At 40.4% G+C, this 16498-nt stretch overlaps 1 protein-coding gene and 1 long non-coding RNA gene across 5 annotated transcripts in view; one reads left to right on the top strand and one right to left on the bottom strand.

Moving 5' to 3' along the window:
• Window positions 1-3726, bottom strand: part of LOC141965723 (uncharacterized) — a 65301-nt gene extending 61575 nt beyond the window's left edge. The window contains exon 1 of one of the 2 annotated variants that reach the window (XR_012634501.1): window positions 3593-3726. This is a non-coding gene — a long non-coding RNA (uncharacterized LOC141965723). The remainder of the gene's footprint in view (window positions 1-3592) is intronic. The other variant, XR_012634500.1, reaches the window with a different exon arrangement.
• Window positions 3200-16498, top strand: part of MTMR10 (myotubularin related protein 10) — a 37742-nt gene continuing 24443 nt past the window's right edge. Inside the window, exons 1-2 of one of the 3 annotated variants that reach the window (XM_074917675.1) lie at window positions 3200-3610; window positions 5046-5106. In XM_074917675.1, the coding sequence (XP_074773776.1) occupies window positions 3551-3610; window positions 5046-5106 (121 nt within the window). In that variant the 5' untranslated portion in view covers window positions 3200-3550. Of the gene's footprint in view, window positions 3611-5045; window positions 5107-10298; window positions 10544-11467; window positions 11563-16498 lie in introns of those variants that run through there. The other 2 variants (XM_074917678.1, XM_074917677.1) reach the window with 2 other exon arrangements.

The following is a 16498-nucleotide window of genomic DNA, read 5'->3' as shown; positions in this document are numbered from 1 at the left end:
TACGTAAAAAGAAGCCCCAAGGATCTGCCACACAGCATGTGGGGTGTGATACCACCATGAGAGCAAGCCAAGCTGGTTCTGGGAGGGCCATGATAGTGGACAAGAGTAAGGGTCGTGGTTATCCTAGCACACAGGAGATATCACCAAATAACAAGGTTGAAGCAAGAAAAATAACTGCGCTGAGTGAAAAAATACATTTTTCAAATTAATGAGAATAGACATCTGCAGTCTTTTCAGTTCAGCTGGCTTTGTTGCATAGCTGGCTTCCCACCATTCTTTCAAGACTGTTCTCATAGAACAAAGGCATTCTCAGAACCCTCCTGTTTAGTAGAACTGTTTGAGAAAAAGCAAGCAAGTGAGGCAAGCCAGGATGGCTGGAGATGGCAGGCAATTGAGTGAGTTGCCCAAAAGGAGTCAGAGGATCCAGAGGATTTCCCTGCCTGCCCCCTTCACCCCCACCTCCATCCTGCATACCTACCTAGCCTGACCTGCCCTACCTGCCCTCTTGCCTTGTCTGCCCTGCCCTGCCTGCCTACCCTGCCCTACTTGCCTGTCCTGCTCGGCCTGTCTGCACTGCCTGCTTGTAGCCTACTGCAAGTTGTGACAGATTAACTTGCTCCTCCAAAAAACTCACTTCTACCAAATCACCTTTCTCCTCCTACCAGCATTAAACTCTTCCAGTGGCAACTTGTGACTAGGTCCAACAACAATCCTTGCAAATCTTATGATCTTATGTTTACTGAGAGCTTAGTTTTGATTTTGTCTGCTCCTTTTCAGAACAGCACTGCAATTTAAATGTGTCAGTGCAGTCCTTAATGGAAATTTGTGCTATCCTATGCTCATTCCTTCAACAGTAAAATTGCATTCACAGCCACTCCTCAGAAGGCTCTGTGCTGATGCAGAAACACTCATGTAATTCTGATGTAGTATATATAATTGTCATTTTTAATATGACTGGCAAATTTGTTATGGACAATATCAAGCCTAGCTTATTTGGGCAGTTTCTGCCTTCCCTGCCCCCTCACTTGCTCTTCCCCTTTTTCTGATTTTTCAGCAATGTTGTGAATATGAACACAAAACTTAAAAGAGGAATAAAGATGAGGGCAAGTCCCGCAGTATTTCTCGCTTATCAAACATCCAAGAGATTTAGTTTGTGAAAGGCGTCTGTCACAAGCAGGAGAGGAGCTGTGGCTTGCTCTCACAGCACTATCAGGCACTCAGTGTAACACAACCAGCAACTTCTGCAGGACAGTGCACTCTCTAAAATGGACAGGGGCTGAGCCTGAGACCATGCCAGGCTGAATAATGCCACTTAATGATATTTACAGCATAAAATAAAAATCTTTTACGTGAAAATACAGGATAAAGTGAACTGTCTGCCAACACCAAACAAGATGGGACCTTTGTGCAAGCAGATGCACTTGTTTTAAAAAAACTATACAGTGGGATTGTTTTTATCTTCTCCACCTGCAAGTCCGGGAGTAGTGTATTGTTATGGAAGTGCTTGCCATGTGCTTGGTGTTGAACAGCTTTAATGCACGCACACATACTTCTTTCTTCAACCTAGGCAGATGCCAATGGGTTGTTTCCTTCCCCCCTGTTCAAACAAACCTCCCTGCTGGCATCAGTGGGGCATCTCATCAAAGTTGGGGAATCCAGATTGTGCCCAAAAGTCTGTTCTTTCATCGAATATTCACCCTCTGACTTCACCAAAAAATCCTAGTGGCTATAATGCAATGTAATGAGCTTCCTGTTAATGATAGTAAGGGATCACCTTGACCCTGTGGCTGGTGCTGGGTGCTGCATGTGTCATTTTGTGTCTAAAAATGTGTCGTTTTTTCTGGAGTCTTCTAGTTCTTTACTATATGTCATGGTGTATTACAACACTACTATGCTGTGGCAGGTCTTTACTGATGTTATCTTGCATGTGAGCTGTTACAGAAAAATTACAGTATGCTTTTTAATAAGTTGAGGCTGCAGTGCCCAAATACCAGCAGTTAGTTTGGCAGGTCCTGGCCTTCAACTCTTGTCCCTAAACCACAGGCTCTGCAGTGAACTATGCTTGGCTCATAGCTGGAACCATCACTATGGTGATGATCCAGACTCTCCCCCTTCCTTAGGTCTCACAGCTGATGGTCCCACGTGGTCCCACTCTGGGGCTCTCGATTAAACCACATGTCCATCCAAACTGTTGCTTACTGTAGGAGGTATTTCCACTGCAGAGACCAAGTCCATTGCAGTCAGTGCTCACGTAAACACCTGCAACATGGACTGTTAAGGGTGCCAAGGGCCACTAAACATGTGAGTGGTTGCTCAGTTTCCTACTTATCAAAAGAGAGAGCAGTGTTCAATTTTGGCAGCTTAGGTGTGCAACTGTGTTATTTCCATATTCTAGAGAAGCTCAAGTGAGCCATCCATGAGTCCCTGGAAAGCTTAAGGAAAGGGAATTACATAGATGTTAGATCTGCATCCACCTCCAGCAGTCGGCACAGCTCCGGCGATGAGCAAGAGGGAACCTGTGCGGCAGCAGCCGGGAGGCTTCACCCGTAGGTCACATCCATTCCACGGCTGCAACGTGATACACCTTGTATAAAAGGTGACAGTAAGAAGAACTCGGTAGCAGTAGTTAATTCCTGCTGGAGCTGGGTTTTTACTGCTGATGCGAGACAACCCTGGGTCGCAATGAAAACCTGCCTTTGCAGGCCCCACGTGGAGGTTTCAGAGTCTCCAAGTGTCTCGGGGGCCAAGCTGTGGGCATCCTCTGCCGCAGCCCGCACTGTAACATTTCCCTCCCGCTCCGGCCCTGTGGCGGTGCTCGCTCTCCCCTCACGAAGGCCGGCGGGGAGGCGGCCTCTCGCCCCTGCCCAGAGGCAGCGCCGGCCCCCGGGAGGCTGCTCCCCGCGGCGGGGGCCGGGGCTGAGCGAGGTATCCCAGGGGTTCGCTAAGAGCCCGTAACCGAGCCCGTAACCAAGCCCGCCGTCGGTCTGGTCAGAGATAACAGCGCTGGCTGCGGCTGCCGCCGCGGGAAGTCCCCGTTAAAAGCGGACAGAGCGCGGACCACCCGCCCGACGGCGCGGGCCGCGGCCGTTTGGGCCCTCCGCGCCGCCGTACGGAGGCGGCTCCCCGCCCCCTCGCCCCCCCCAACATGGCCGCCCCGGCAGAGCCCGCCTCAGCCCGCCGCCCGCCGGGGCCGCCGCCGCCCGCCCGCCGCCGGCGGTAGAGAGCCGCTGGGCCGGCTGGGCGGCCCGCCGCGCGGGGAGGCGGAGGGAGCCGCGGGGGGCTCCATGAGGGGTTGCGGCAGCCCCAGGCCGGGCCTGCCCAGGCGGCTGACTCCTCCCTTGGGGAAGGAGGGTGCGCTGGGGCCGCCTCCGCCGCCGCCGCCCGCCGGGGCCGCCGCCGTGTGACTGGGAGCGCGCAGCCCCGAGCGGCCGCGGGGCGCCGGGCCTGAGCCGGCGGGCGTCGACACCCTGCCCCCGCGGGACGGGGCCTCCTGGGCCCGGCCCGCCGCTCCCGCCCGCCCCGCCCGCCGGGGTCCCCGCCGGCGGCGACAATGTTTTCTCTCAAGCAGCCCAAACCCACCTTCAAGTCCTACCTTCTGCCGCTGCCTCAGGTAACAACAGCCTTTTATTTCCACTAGCGACCTGCTCGGCTCTCCCCCTCCCTGCCCGGGTCCCGGCCGAGGTGCCGCCGGCGGGGCTGCCCTCCCGGCGCGGCGGCGGCCGGGCCGGCCCGCAGCGGGGCGCCCGGGGCTCTGCCCGGAACTTCTCCCCGGCTCGCCTCGAGGTCACCGGCCCCACGGGGTAGTGAAGCAGCACCTGCGCCCCCCGGGGGGCTCTTCCCAGGCGCCCCTGGAAATCCTCCGTCGCGGAGGGGAACAAAAGCTGTGCCGAGGGGCTGAGGTGCAGCCTCCGCGGCTCTGAAGCCGCGCACGATCGTGAAGTGAGCACATGCTGGTGACAGGCCCAGACTTTGGTCGGGGGGCAGAACTTTTATCAAAATAAAGCCTTGTGTTGGTGAAAACCGGCCGATGTGAGATTACTTTGGAAAGTTACGATTAATGCTTCAGGTGTTTGGGCTCGCTTTCTTCTTTGTGCGGGCTTGGGATCCCTGTTACTGGTGCTTGCACTGTGGAATCCTTTGACGAGAAAGCAGCTGGTGCTTGCCTGTTATGCAAATAATTAAACTCTCAGTGTAGCCGTCGTTTCATGTTTAAAACTTGGCTGGTGTTGTAAATAAGAAACTCAAGTCTATGTACTAGTATACCATATATTGTCCTTATAGTACCCAGTATATCTAGTAGAGCTACCAGGAATTTTTGTGTGGTCTGGGTGTGCACTTGACGGAATGTGGTTTTGATTTCTTTTAGACAGGGCAGGACCTCTTCTAGCAACGTGTTTGACATGTTGACTCCTTTTTGCTTTTTCACAGTTTCTTGGTAGCAATGAAATGTTGATGCAGCATAGTTCTAGATGTTCCTAGTCCTTGGAAATGGTGGTATCACTGTCAGCATAGGAACCACAGGCATTAAGGTTGTTTCACTGAAGGTTCCAGTCTTCTTATAGAAGTATTTTTCTAATGTTGGAATAAAAATGGAAGTAGGCACGTATGTGTTCTAGGCCATGTTTTTTTGGAAGTATTTCCTATGTCAAGGCCCTGTATGTTAAAAGTTGGTAGAGAGCTTTGTGCAAACTTGAGTGTCCATATCTGTGTAAAGCTTGTTGTAGGACTTGAGCCTTTATGGAACGTCAAGCCAAATTGTTTTTTGTTCATCCTGGGACTTTTTATAACCTAGGTTGCCCAATTAGTTAAACATCAGCACTTTAAATGCTATAGTATTCTTGTGGTATAAAGCTAAATGTACACAAACCCGTTAAAATTTTTACAGAAAATGATTGCTATGATTGGATCCTAGCTCTTGAAGATCAGCTTTTTATTTTAAATGGAGAACTTTCTCGATTGCCTGAATCGGTCTGGCTTGTGTATGACTGTAAGGTTCTGATTTTTAAGTGAATTATCTTTTTTTTTTTTTTTTTTTTTTTCTTCAGGCTGAAGACCACATAGCTTCAGAACCAAGGATTAAAAAACTGGAACCAGTACTTTTGCCAGGTAGGCATAAATCAGGAATTTGACAGATACCTCAACAAGGATATATTTAAACTTTTTGTTTGTTACAATAAAATTGGTAAATGTAATTAGTTTTCCCTGTTTTACTGTGATTATTGATTTTGGTATATTTTAATCTTTGCATGCTCCTTAAGGGAATATAACTTCTAAGTAGGAAAATCTATTGATATTTGTGTCTGTAGAAAACTGTTCTAACCTGCGTGAAACAATAAATAAATACATAGGCAATTTTGCCTGTGTGATGCTTTAGTATGTGTGGAATAGTGTCTTGGTTTTATTGTGAGTATTTGAAATGAAACCATGGTGAGTTTTGTAACATTTATGACACCTTTCGGAAGACTATTAATAATTATATTTTTGTGAGGTAGTCAGACCCTTATCTGTGTGCAGAACCCACTCCTGTAGCATGTGTTGTAGTCTTCCTTTATTTTAAAGGAAAATATTCATAGAATTTCCAGTAGGTAATCTAGCTAGGCCATCTTTATTAATTTACTCTTACTGAATATGCGGCTGTTATATAATTTTGGAATTTGTAAGTGTCTTTAAACCTATGCAGAATAACCTTTTCAGCTTGGGGATGAGAAAAGCAATGTTTTTATTATTGTTCATAATTACATATTTATAAAAATGTAGTATATTCATGACTTATGTGTTTTAAGTAACAAATAATCTTTGGTAAATGACATTTTGATCAATGAGGATTTCTAAAAGCCTTTTTCAGATACCAAAGGAGCAATCTACTATTCTCAAGATTGATGTACAGTTTGCAGTCCAAGTACAGTAATAAATTTAGCTTGCTGTTTCTAAGGGTATTTTTGAATTTAAAACAATGATATACTGCATTTTTTTTTAGCATTCAGATTATATGTTAACAAATCTGAATTTACATATGCACTAACTTAGGAAGCTATGGCTAACATGTTGTCTAAGTTGATAAGACCTAAAACTGACACTCCATGAAACAAAATAATACAGATTCTGCTTGAGGCATAAATACCTTAAAATACATTGCTAAGATTGCTCTGTGTTTGAAATACAGTTATATTTTTATGCTTGCAAAATTTCTGCTTACCATTTGGCATCTCATTGGTTATGTTGCAGTTGATACTCATCCAAGGTCTTTGACTCACAAGGAAGTGACTGCATGTTCTTCTCTGAGACATTCCACAGAAAATGCAAGGCAGTATGAGATTGGTTTTCTCAAAATGTAACACATCTTGCCTTTACTGTGGGACATGTGCATGAGCAGATATAGAAAACAACTTCTGTGCAGTAGCTTTTTGCAGTGTGGTTCGTTCATTATTTGTGAAACTGAAGTACACAAAATAGTGCTGACTGGGTTTGTTTCTCAACTGACTTATATTTATCCCACGTTTGCATCATTTCCCTTGTTTGCACTATCTTTGAAATCAGCATTTGGTGGCTTTTGGGACATTTGGAGTAAGTTGCCCCAGGTTATATAGAAGCAGATTAAAAAAGCATGACTGACCACAGAATTAAAATTTGCACCTCCATGTCATTCTAAGGTGTTATTTTGAATTATTTTATATAAGATTCCCTGTTCTGTACAATCACAGAGTAGCTCTGACAAAATATTTTCCTTTTTGTGAGCATCAGTCTGTATGAGGGTGGGGGGGAGTTTAGAAGTGACTTATTTTAAATGACTTAAATGAAACTCTTCCTGTTTAAAGTTAAGCATGGGGCTAAACACATTTTTTTTGTTTCTGTCATCAAATGGTGCAGTAGAAAAGTGTATAAACAAGTACACATTGTACTGTTGGATAGGCTGGCTTTGGATTTGTCATAACCTAAGTTTCTGGCCAAATTCCAACTCTTTTAATTATATTAAGACTGACTTGTACTCCCTTGCACGTACAGTTTCAGTATGGTATTTCTAATATCCTATCCTTAATAGTTGTCTGAAATTGCTTTTGCTCACAGGAACAGAGTTAAGTCTGAGTGGCTGAATGTTTATTATGCTTCTTTAATTGCTGGAGTTTTCAAGGAGTTCTTTTGGAATTAAGTTATATTAGCACAAGCAGTTACTGGCTTTAATAATCTTTGAAAACTGCAAATAGTTGTATTAAGCTTTTGATTCCTAAACGTAGTCACTTTGAGGAGTAGTTTACTAAAAACTGAAATTCCAAAGTAGTGAAATACTTTATTGTCTAACTTGTATTTCTGTGCAGTGAAGGTCAGGAGAGGTAGTTCTAGACGTGGAAATAATATGAGTCAGGTTGCAAAATGAGTAGGGTTTTGTTTAATTTTATTTTAAACTAGAATTTACATTGGAATAAACTTTTAACCTGTGGAGTTTGTTTTTAAAGTTTCATCTGGTGCCCAGAGGAATAGAGACTCATCTCCTCAGCTTTTGGAACAAAAGCGTGTATTCTCATGGAACTGTGTGCCCTGAGGAGGGTGGTATATTAGGAAAAGCAACAAATATCATTTAAAGCAAGTAAAAACCTTGGTTGTAAGTAGCAATGCTGATACTGCAGTAGGGAAAAGCACAGAATTTTCTAGAATTTGGTATAATTACATTCCAAAACACGAATCAGGTTTAAGATGGAGTTATAAAAGTGCTTTCTTTTTCTTTCTGTGGTTCTGTTCTGCTAGTGTAGTATCTGATCAAGAGGTTTTGCAGTTAGTTGAAGAGTTGGCCTGTGTAACAGTTTCACTTTTTTTTTCCCTTTGTTTACATAGCTTGTTTTATAAGCATGTCAAAGAGGAAAAATAGAGAAATAGCAGGTAGTCTGCCAGTCAGTCTGTTAAAGTGCCTTGCCTGGCTAGTCGGAAATTACCTTGTGTACTTTGGGGGAGAATGAAGTTAAAGCTGTTAAACTTTAAGGTGTGTTTTGTTCTGGTAATCAATCATAGCCTACTTTCCACAATAGTGTCTGTAGCATTTTTGAGATGTCAACTTAAGCATTCAAGAAAATTGTACACCGTAACTGGAATGTAGTGCAATGCATGTTTTCATTAATTGAATGGCAAAGTAGTGTGCAGAGAGGTGCAGTACCATGGGTGGATAAGGAACCAGGCCAGTGTCTGTACTGTAAGCAGTGCTGCACTGTGGTTTAGGCAAGAGGAGGTGAAAAGGTACCTTACTGTTGCTCACACAGGATGTTCTGCAGGAGATTACATAACTAATGGAACATCTGATTCAGAAGGAACAATCCTTTTCTCATACTTAATCCCCACTTGTAGTAATTATTTTGAAGTGTTGGTCAGTATACTAGTTTGCTAGTAGGTTAAGTTTGTAGTTGTTACCTGTACATTTTTACAAAACAGCTAGAAATGGTTTAGTTGGTTTTGGTTTTAAAAGTTTATACAGTAAAATTGTAGAACTGAATTAGAATAGTATTTTAAAATCTTGCTTGCATTTAGACGAGTTAAAGGAATAGTGGTGGTGAGCTGCTGTTGCAATGTTAATTCATAGCCTCTTGTGTCTGCACCATGTTTCACGGTGAGAGTGTAAAAGTCAACTTCAGTGTGATCACGCCCGTGGTGGGTTTCTGAACAGGTCATAAGTACAGTTGGGCTGAGTCAGATGTCACCTCCTGCTGCCAGTGGCCATGTAGGAAGAAGAAAGACCAGGACAAGCTGAGCTCCCAGCTGCTTGTTCTGCCCTCCCTGCTTCCTTCAGTCTGTGGCAGGGGCCTTTTCTCTTACAGTGTCATAATGGGAGATCCAAGTGGGGAGTTACAGAGCATCATAGAGACAGTGCTATCATATTTAATACTTCTTGTTGGATTTTTCTTACATGCATTTATCCAATTGCTTTCTTTAGCCATGTCAATTTCTATCACCCACAGCTCCATCTGATAAGAAATTCAGCAAATTAATTATATGCTGTTACAAACTACCTTTGTTCTGAACTTACCTCCATCTAGTTTCTTTGAATAAATCCTACTTCTTGTATTACACAGCAACCATCATGTTCTTCCATGTGCTTTTTGATTTTCAGACTTGTGTTATGTGTCTGCTGGTTTTTTCCCCTCTAGCTTAGTTGTCTTAGTTGGTCCTGAGAAGGGAGTTTTTTTCCAGTTGCTCTGTGTTTTTGTTGACATGGAATTACATATCGTGTTCAAGATTTTTGCCACTGTATATATTCAGCTTTTATATGATAGAGTCTAACTGGCTTTACCATCCACTTTTTGGGTTTGGTTTGCTTTTTTTGTGTACAGGTGCCCTTAGATAGGCAACCAACTGTAGAAATTGAATTATGGGAGGTTTTTAAGACTTTATCATTGAAGGTTTTAATCTTTCAGAAGTGTCTGATTCTCTTGCAAGTTAGCTCCCACCTCTTTTTCTGTTTTGTTTTGTTTTGTTTTGTTTTGTTTTCCCTGCTTTCTGAAAATCCTTAGTACATTAAGTCATGTGTTCCAGAGCAGCTGCAACACATCTTGTGATAGGAGAAGGAAAATACACTTTTTGGTGAGGCACCCTTGTGCGTTAGTATTCCAGGTATGTTCGCTCCTGACTGCTTTGAACCCCTTGCAGCTCTTTCTTGACATTTTCATTTGGTTTGTGGTGTCCCAGAGCTGGAGAACAGAGGTCATGGTGTTGCAGTGCGTGTGCATGATGCCAGCACTGTGACTGGGGAGGAGGGGTAAGAAATAGGGACAAAGTTAGTGAGGTTAATGCATAACCCCAGAGATTTTGTTAGGTCTGCCTTTCCTGTGTATTAGAAATCATTTTGGTTTTACACCAAAGAGTTTTCCAAGGGGAAACTGGGATTGTTTAACTGCTTGGTACGAGTAATAATGCTGTTGCTGTCAGTACCTTTTTCCATGTGTATTTCTGGAATGAGTTGATACTCGAGTAGGTATTACTTGATCTGTTAAGGGTGTTCATCTCTTGATGGTGAGTAGTGATAGCCTATCAATGCTGATAAGAACTGAATAGAACTTGTGTGAAGTCAGTTTCTGATTGTTTCCAAAGCATATTCAGTTGTTGATTCTCGTTTCCAGTGTGTGCTAGCCAAGGCTCTCTTACTCATTGCGCAGCTGATTAAGATGTCATATTGCAAGGTTAGGGGTTTTTCCCTGTGTCAGGTTTGTCATTTGAAATTGAAATGTTACTGTAAAAGTTTGTTCTTAAAGTTGATGTGTGATATTAGACAAGTAAGTAAAACAGCTTTCTAATTTCAGCTTGTTTTCATTGTCATACAGGATCATGAAATTATTTTCAACATTCCAGAATGGCCATACTAGAAAATCAGAATGGCAATTTGGAAAGTAATACAGTCCCCTAAAGCTTTTCTGAAGTATAATTTTCTAAATGTTGTTTTCTACACCAAGAATATTTCTGGAAGTTTTATTTAAATCATAAGCTTCAAATTCTAGATTTGAAATCTGAAACAGCAGCTTTCTGCAAACTTTGACTTATATTTAGAATAAATGAAACATCACTTACAGTAAGTATATAGTAAATACTGTTTTCTATTGTAGCTTTTTTGTTTGTTTGACTCGAAGTAAATATTCAGGCATGCTTTGGGTTCAGTTAACTGCTTGTTTTGTTTTTGGTTTTGCTTTTTTTAAGGATTGGAATGATATAAGTACTACCAAGACAGTCTGCATGTAGAATCTAATTCCAGATACAGTCTTAGAAGTGGATTTTACTGGATGGAGTCAGTTTGTGCTGCCTTCTCTGTTCTGAATACATAGAGGGCATTTCTTCAAGTTTCTGACCAGTAATATATTTAAAGTATTTGTAAATTTATACAAAAATACTTTCCTATTTGCTACTAGGGCAATATGGAAATAATTCTTTAAAGACAGAAGGATGAACATGCTTTATATGAAGTATTTTAATGTTTGTGCATGTGCAGTCTGCAAAACAGTTCCAAATAATTGGTTTCTGCTCTGTCCCACATATATTTAATGCAACAAGTCATTAAAGTCCAGAAAAGGGATAAAAATGTTAAGTGTAGATTCTGAATTGTCAGCTGACCAAACTACTGTTTTTTTGTCTCGTGGCAATTATATTTACTTCCAGTGAAGTAAGTCTTCAGCAAACTAATTTTGAAGGAACATGTGTTTCTGTATTGATTTACTTATTAAGCCAAACCTGAGTAATTTAAGCTAGACCCAGTAATATATTACAAGTTTAAAACAGCATCTGTAAGTTGTGTTGGTGACGTAGTTATAAAATAACAGGCTGAAAACCACCCTCCTCTCAAATTGTTACTAATTATATTGTTTAGGCAAAGTCAGGCTTTGGGAATCTGTAGTTTATATAGCCAGACTAAAAATATGCAAAACACAAAACACTCTCCCTCCTCACTGGCTTGTCTATTGTTCATGTTACAGAACTCTGCCCACATCATTGCTGAAACATTTGGGGGAGGGTTTGGTGATAGTTATTTTAATTTGGCCTAAAAATAGATGCTGATGCCAAGAGGAGCTGTTTATTACTCCATTTTTCTCATCACAGGTATGTGTTCCTATTAGCTACTTGGTGCTGACACTTGTGCAACCAAGGAACGAGCCAGATCAGAGGACTAATTCGGGTGAAGTCAGGATTGACAATAAAGGAATTAAAATACATGGTTAGAATTATTTTTCAACTGAATCAATTCTTTGATGTGACTAAAAGTCTCACAAATGGCAGTGAAAATGGTGTGAATGCATATTGAATATGAAACTGTTTCAATTTTAGGGGTAATGCAAATTGCTGGATTACGGCAATTCTAAGCATGATCAGGTTTTTAATCTAGTGCAGTATTTTGTTCTGGATCTAGTTGGTAATGAGAGCCTTGCTCATGATGGGTGTTCCCTTCTTGCCCCGTGAACTCCTGTTGGCTGTCTGCTCTATGTTCTTGGGTCCTTCGCTGTGTTTCTGGGGCATGGGGGGAAGTTTTTGTGGAGCATCCCATCCTTGTTCAGAAAAGCAGTTGTCTTTTCTGATCCCTCCTGTGGTCACTTTCTTTTGCAGGGTTCACGAAAATTAGCCATTATTGGACAAATACCGATTACAATCTTGTGCATGAGAAAAGAATAGTTGTTCTTTGAAAACTTTTACTAAGAAGTCTTTACTTTTTTTACGCCTTCTTTCCTTACTGAGCGTTTCTAAAATCTAGCTAAGCTTTTGTCAGGCTCTTTTTCTCGTTCTGTTAGCACACTAGAGAAACTGTACAATATTAGTATATGAAATTTTAAAAACAGTTTTTCTAATCAGTTTGGCAAAGCAAGCTCTTACGGTACTGTGCATTTAAAATGCACCACTCTCCAAGCAGTGGTTAGTCGGGTTTTGACAGAAATCCCAGGTTATCCTATTAAAAATTAATGCAAATACAATATATCTAAATAATTTTCCATTCCACAGTAATCACAGGATTGAGCTATCCTTTGTAACAACATTTCTACTTTGATTTTTTTCCTTCTGCAGATGTACATAAAATTAAATGTAGTCTATTTTTTAACTAATTGTGAAAGTATTGGAAAATGGGGGGAGAGGGGGAAAGATGGGTGATATCTGCAATACTGTGCATCTTTTTTGTCTTCACATACCTTAAATCCTTAAATACATTGTAAGAGCTCATAAAATCAGAAAATATATAAGACAATTATTTCATGAGTTTACAAATACTTTTTTCTTAAATTTGGAAGTGGCTGAGCACACCGAACAGAAGGTTCATTTAAAAGTGGATTAGAGTCATTTACATCTAAATGCTTGGTGCATACTAATAAACTCATGCAATTTTGGTATGCTCTACAAGAGAACGGTTAAGAAGAGGCAGCTAAATTGAAGATATTCTAGATTTGTTGCTTATTAATTAAGCTTTTATTGGAAATTCGTACTCAGAAATTTACAAAAGTTAATTATTTGCTAATAATTTTGGAAAGGTTTTAGATCTTTCTAAATACAAGTGAACTCATTAATGTGCATTTTTAATGCTTAAATGGCTACTTGAATTAACTTTAGCTTTCCTACTGTGAACTTTTTAGACTATCTTTCACATAAACAAGCTGGCTTTCTGTTGTCTTAATTGGGTATAATCACCATCAACATTATAAATGAGGAACAGAGGTTTAGTTTCCTAAGTGTATTCAGGTGCTAAGTTTTTATGAGTTTAGTAGGAATTATATGACTGCCTAAAGTACTTAATACCTTCTTTTGTCCTTATGTCTATTAGACTTTGAATGTACACTAAACATACTCAGATCTTGATTTAGAACTTCAATGTTCATTAAAGAATGTTTATACTAATAAACCTATTTTTAAGCTTTTAGTACAGCATTGAAAAAGTTCCCTTGGCAATATGTAGGGTACCTGCAAACTTCTTGAGCCTGTAGGATTTGCATTATTCATATATGGAGTCTGATTTCAGCCATTTGTTGCCTGTAGCAAGTATCAGGTTCTTAATGTGCTAGAAATGTTATTTTAATGTATGTATGTATGCATGTTCCTGTGTGTTGTCTCTCTGTGTATCAATATGTATATGAAACAGCATGAACTTGTCACCTTGTAAATTGCTCAGTTACTTTATTTCATTGTACAGCATTTTTGTATTCAGTCAGTATTGTTAGATTTGTTGAATGCTGTTCAGTTTCACCTTGTACACTGGTAAGGTTGTGGTCCTAGATGCTATTCAAACTTCTTCCCTGAAAGCTAGGGTTTTAAGGTACACTGTTCTGCTCTATTGTTTCTGTATTTGTGGGCAGTGAAACTTGTGCTGGAAACTCTTTTGGATGGAAGGGTTTGACAACTGCTTGAGTGAGCAACTGAAAACCTGGGAATTACTTGAGGTCGTCTTCTTTGTTGGCATATTTCTTTAATTTTAAGCTAAGATAACGCAGAATCTTAAAATAGCAAACATGAGAACTGGCTATATAGGTGAAGGAGGATTATTTATGCATCTCCTACTGCTAATAAAGAATCCAGACCCTTGACTCTAAGAGAAGATACAGACATTTTCAACTACAAGTTCTAATGCAGTGCTAATTCTAGAAGTTATTGCTTAGGTTTTTTAGATCTATCAAATTAACTTATTGTCTGATTGCCCTGTTATTGATAACAAATAGTGATAAAACTGGCACAAATTACACAAAAAGCTAAGAAAAATTTTTAGACATTCTATGTGATTTACATTTATGCAGGTTGTTAGATCCAGAGTGCCTGACAGTAAGTTACAAATTACTACCTTCACCAGCTAAACAGACAAAAAATTAAATTTGATCCGTTGGGGCATGACACCACAAGTAACAAAAATAGTGTTCAGGATTAGGCAAAATGGTGCAGAACACCTTTTATTTTAGGATGTTACTGACTGGGGATTGCACTTTCAAATTTTGCAGAAATAAATTGCCATCATGCCTAAACAGACTCATGTAGTATGACTGCAAGCTGGGGAGACAAAATTGGTGCTGTTGTACAGGAGCTGTGATACCTGTTGATCACTTCTGCATTTTTAGTCATGGCTTTGTTGTCTGATTCCTGTTCATTCATGCTCTGCTTTCTGAATTTTATTTGCATTGTAGTGGGCTATGCATTATGGTGAATTAGAAATATACTATGAATTCTCTTAACATCCAAAATATGAAAAGATTAAATTGCATGTGCTTTTGGGAGATCTAGCAGGATTTTTCTGAAGTTGAACAGTTTTTGAAACTGTGTGTTAAGTGGAAGGGGTATTAGCTAGATAGATCCTTCAGTCTCGTGTTATTTTTGTGATTTATGTGTTCAGCATAGAAATATTTTTATTAAACATGATTAGGCTTTATATATAAGGGTGGCAACCTGTATTTTTTTTTCTGGTTTCCTGTCAGAGTTTAAACAAACTACTCTTGTCTCCTGAGATCATTCTTTTGACTGTTGGAGTCACATGGAAGTGTTGACTGCTGTTCCGTGTCTGGAACAGCTTGTGACTGTTTACTGGAAAAAAGCAGCAGCTACATTGTAAAAATGTGCAGTGTAATATCTCTGAATAGCTCTGTTGTTGACACTAGTATAGAAAAATCACCTACTCAACTACAAATACAAGAAGGGTTCATTGTGCAAGACCAACAGGAACAACTTACGTTGTTTATCTACTTTCCTAAACTTGAGTTAAATTTGGAAGGTTTGCAGCTTTTTATATTACTCATTATAGATGTCCAAATGAGGGATAAAAGGTGGGTCAATATAGAATTCCAAACCTGCACTTAAAAAAAATGTTCCATTTCTGGAGGCTTTTGAGAACTGCATCTATTAAATTTTCTCATGCCTGTGCTAAGTGTTTAAACCCTTCAGCTGAAATCTGTATGCATGCACTTTGTCTCACCATACTACAATACTGAGGTTCAAAACTGTCAGTTCTATGTTGGGCCTGTAAACTTGAGTGCAAAGAAGAGACTAGACCAAAAAATCCAGAAAGTGTTTGTGTAGTATGAAATGAGAACAAATGAAGTTGCAGTAAAATCGGATTAGTGTTAACATGTTGCAGTGTAGCGACACAATTATGAGGAATGGAGGAGGGAAGTAAAAAAGCCTGGCTTTGGTAAAGAGAGTGATGTAGCTGGCATGTTTTGAACTGTAGTAGATTCAAATTGAGTAAGTTTGCATAGATCTCTTATTTCTCTAATGTTTTGTATCATCAAAGACATGAAGGAATGAAATAGTTTGATAATAGTAATTTGTGCTTTTAGCAAGAGTTTCTCCTGTGTATCAACTAAAAAATACTGTATTGATAACAGATAACAGAATGTTATATTGAAAAAAAACCACCTATGGAAGTTGTGCTTCATTTCGTGGTGTATTTGGCTCTCTGTACCTTTTTATTAGAAATGCATTGGTATACTGGGGGTACTGAGAGAGGTAAGAATTAAAAACTATTTAGAACAACTGACTTTGTGGAGAGGGGAAACTTCATAGGCAGAATATGACTGTTGAAGATTAACACCAATTGTGAGAAGGAATTGCTTTAATATACAGTTTGGGGTTTTGCAGTTATTTTAAGTAAATAGCTTACTAGAAAAAAAAATGCAGGACATTTAGCAGAGTCCAGCTCAAAACTTCTTAAAGTATTGAAACATTTTCATTAGTGCTTAACAGAAGTAGGACTTGTAATTCTCATGTACTCCATTACAATATGGTTATTTCAATTGCTGTGGACTTAACATCTTTAACTGTTTGTGCTGCAACTGTCAGAATTGTTGGGGTTTTTTTCAAATTCAGAACATCATTTAAGCATGGTTTAGTAGTGTTTGGGAAAAGACTTTAAAGCTCCAGCACATCTGTCTATAGAGTATCTTCACAGCTCTTGCCACTTCTGACATAGGTTATGTGTGTATGTGATAACCACAGGTCAGTGAAACTTCCCCTTACATCTTCTAACGGCCCCAGAATACCCAGCATAATTCTGCCAGTTCAAGGCTACACAGTTAGTCCA

This window comes from Athene noctua, chromosome 13 (genome assembly GCF_965140245.1).
Source record: "Athene noctua chromosome 13, bAthNoc1.hap1.1, whole genome shotgun sequence".
Lineage (NCBI taxonomy): Eukaryota > Metazoa > Chordata > Aves > Strigiformes > Strigidae > Athene > Athene noctua.
This window is presented reverse-complemented; position numbering and strand designations above follow the sequence as displayed.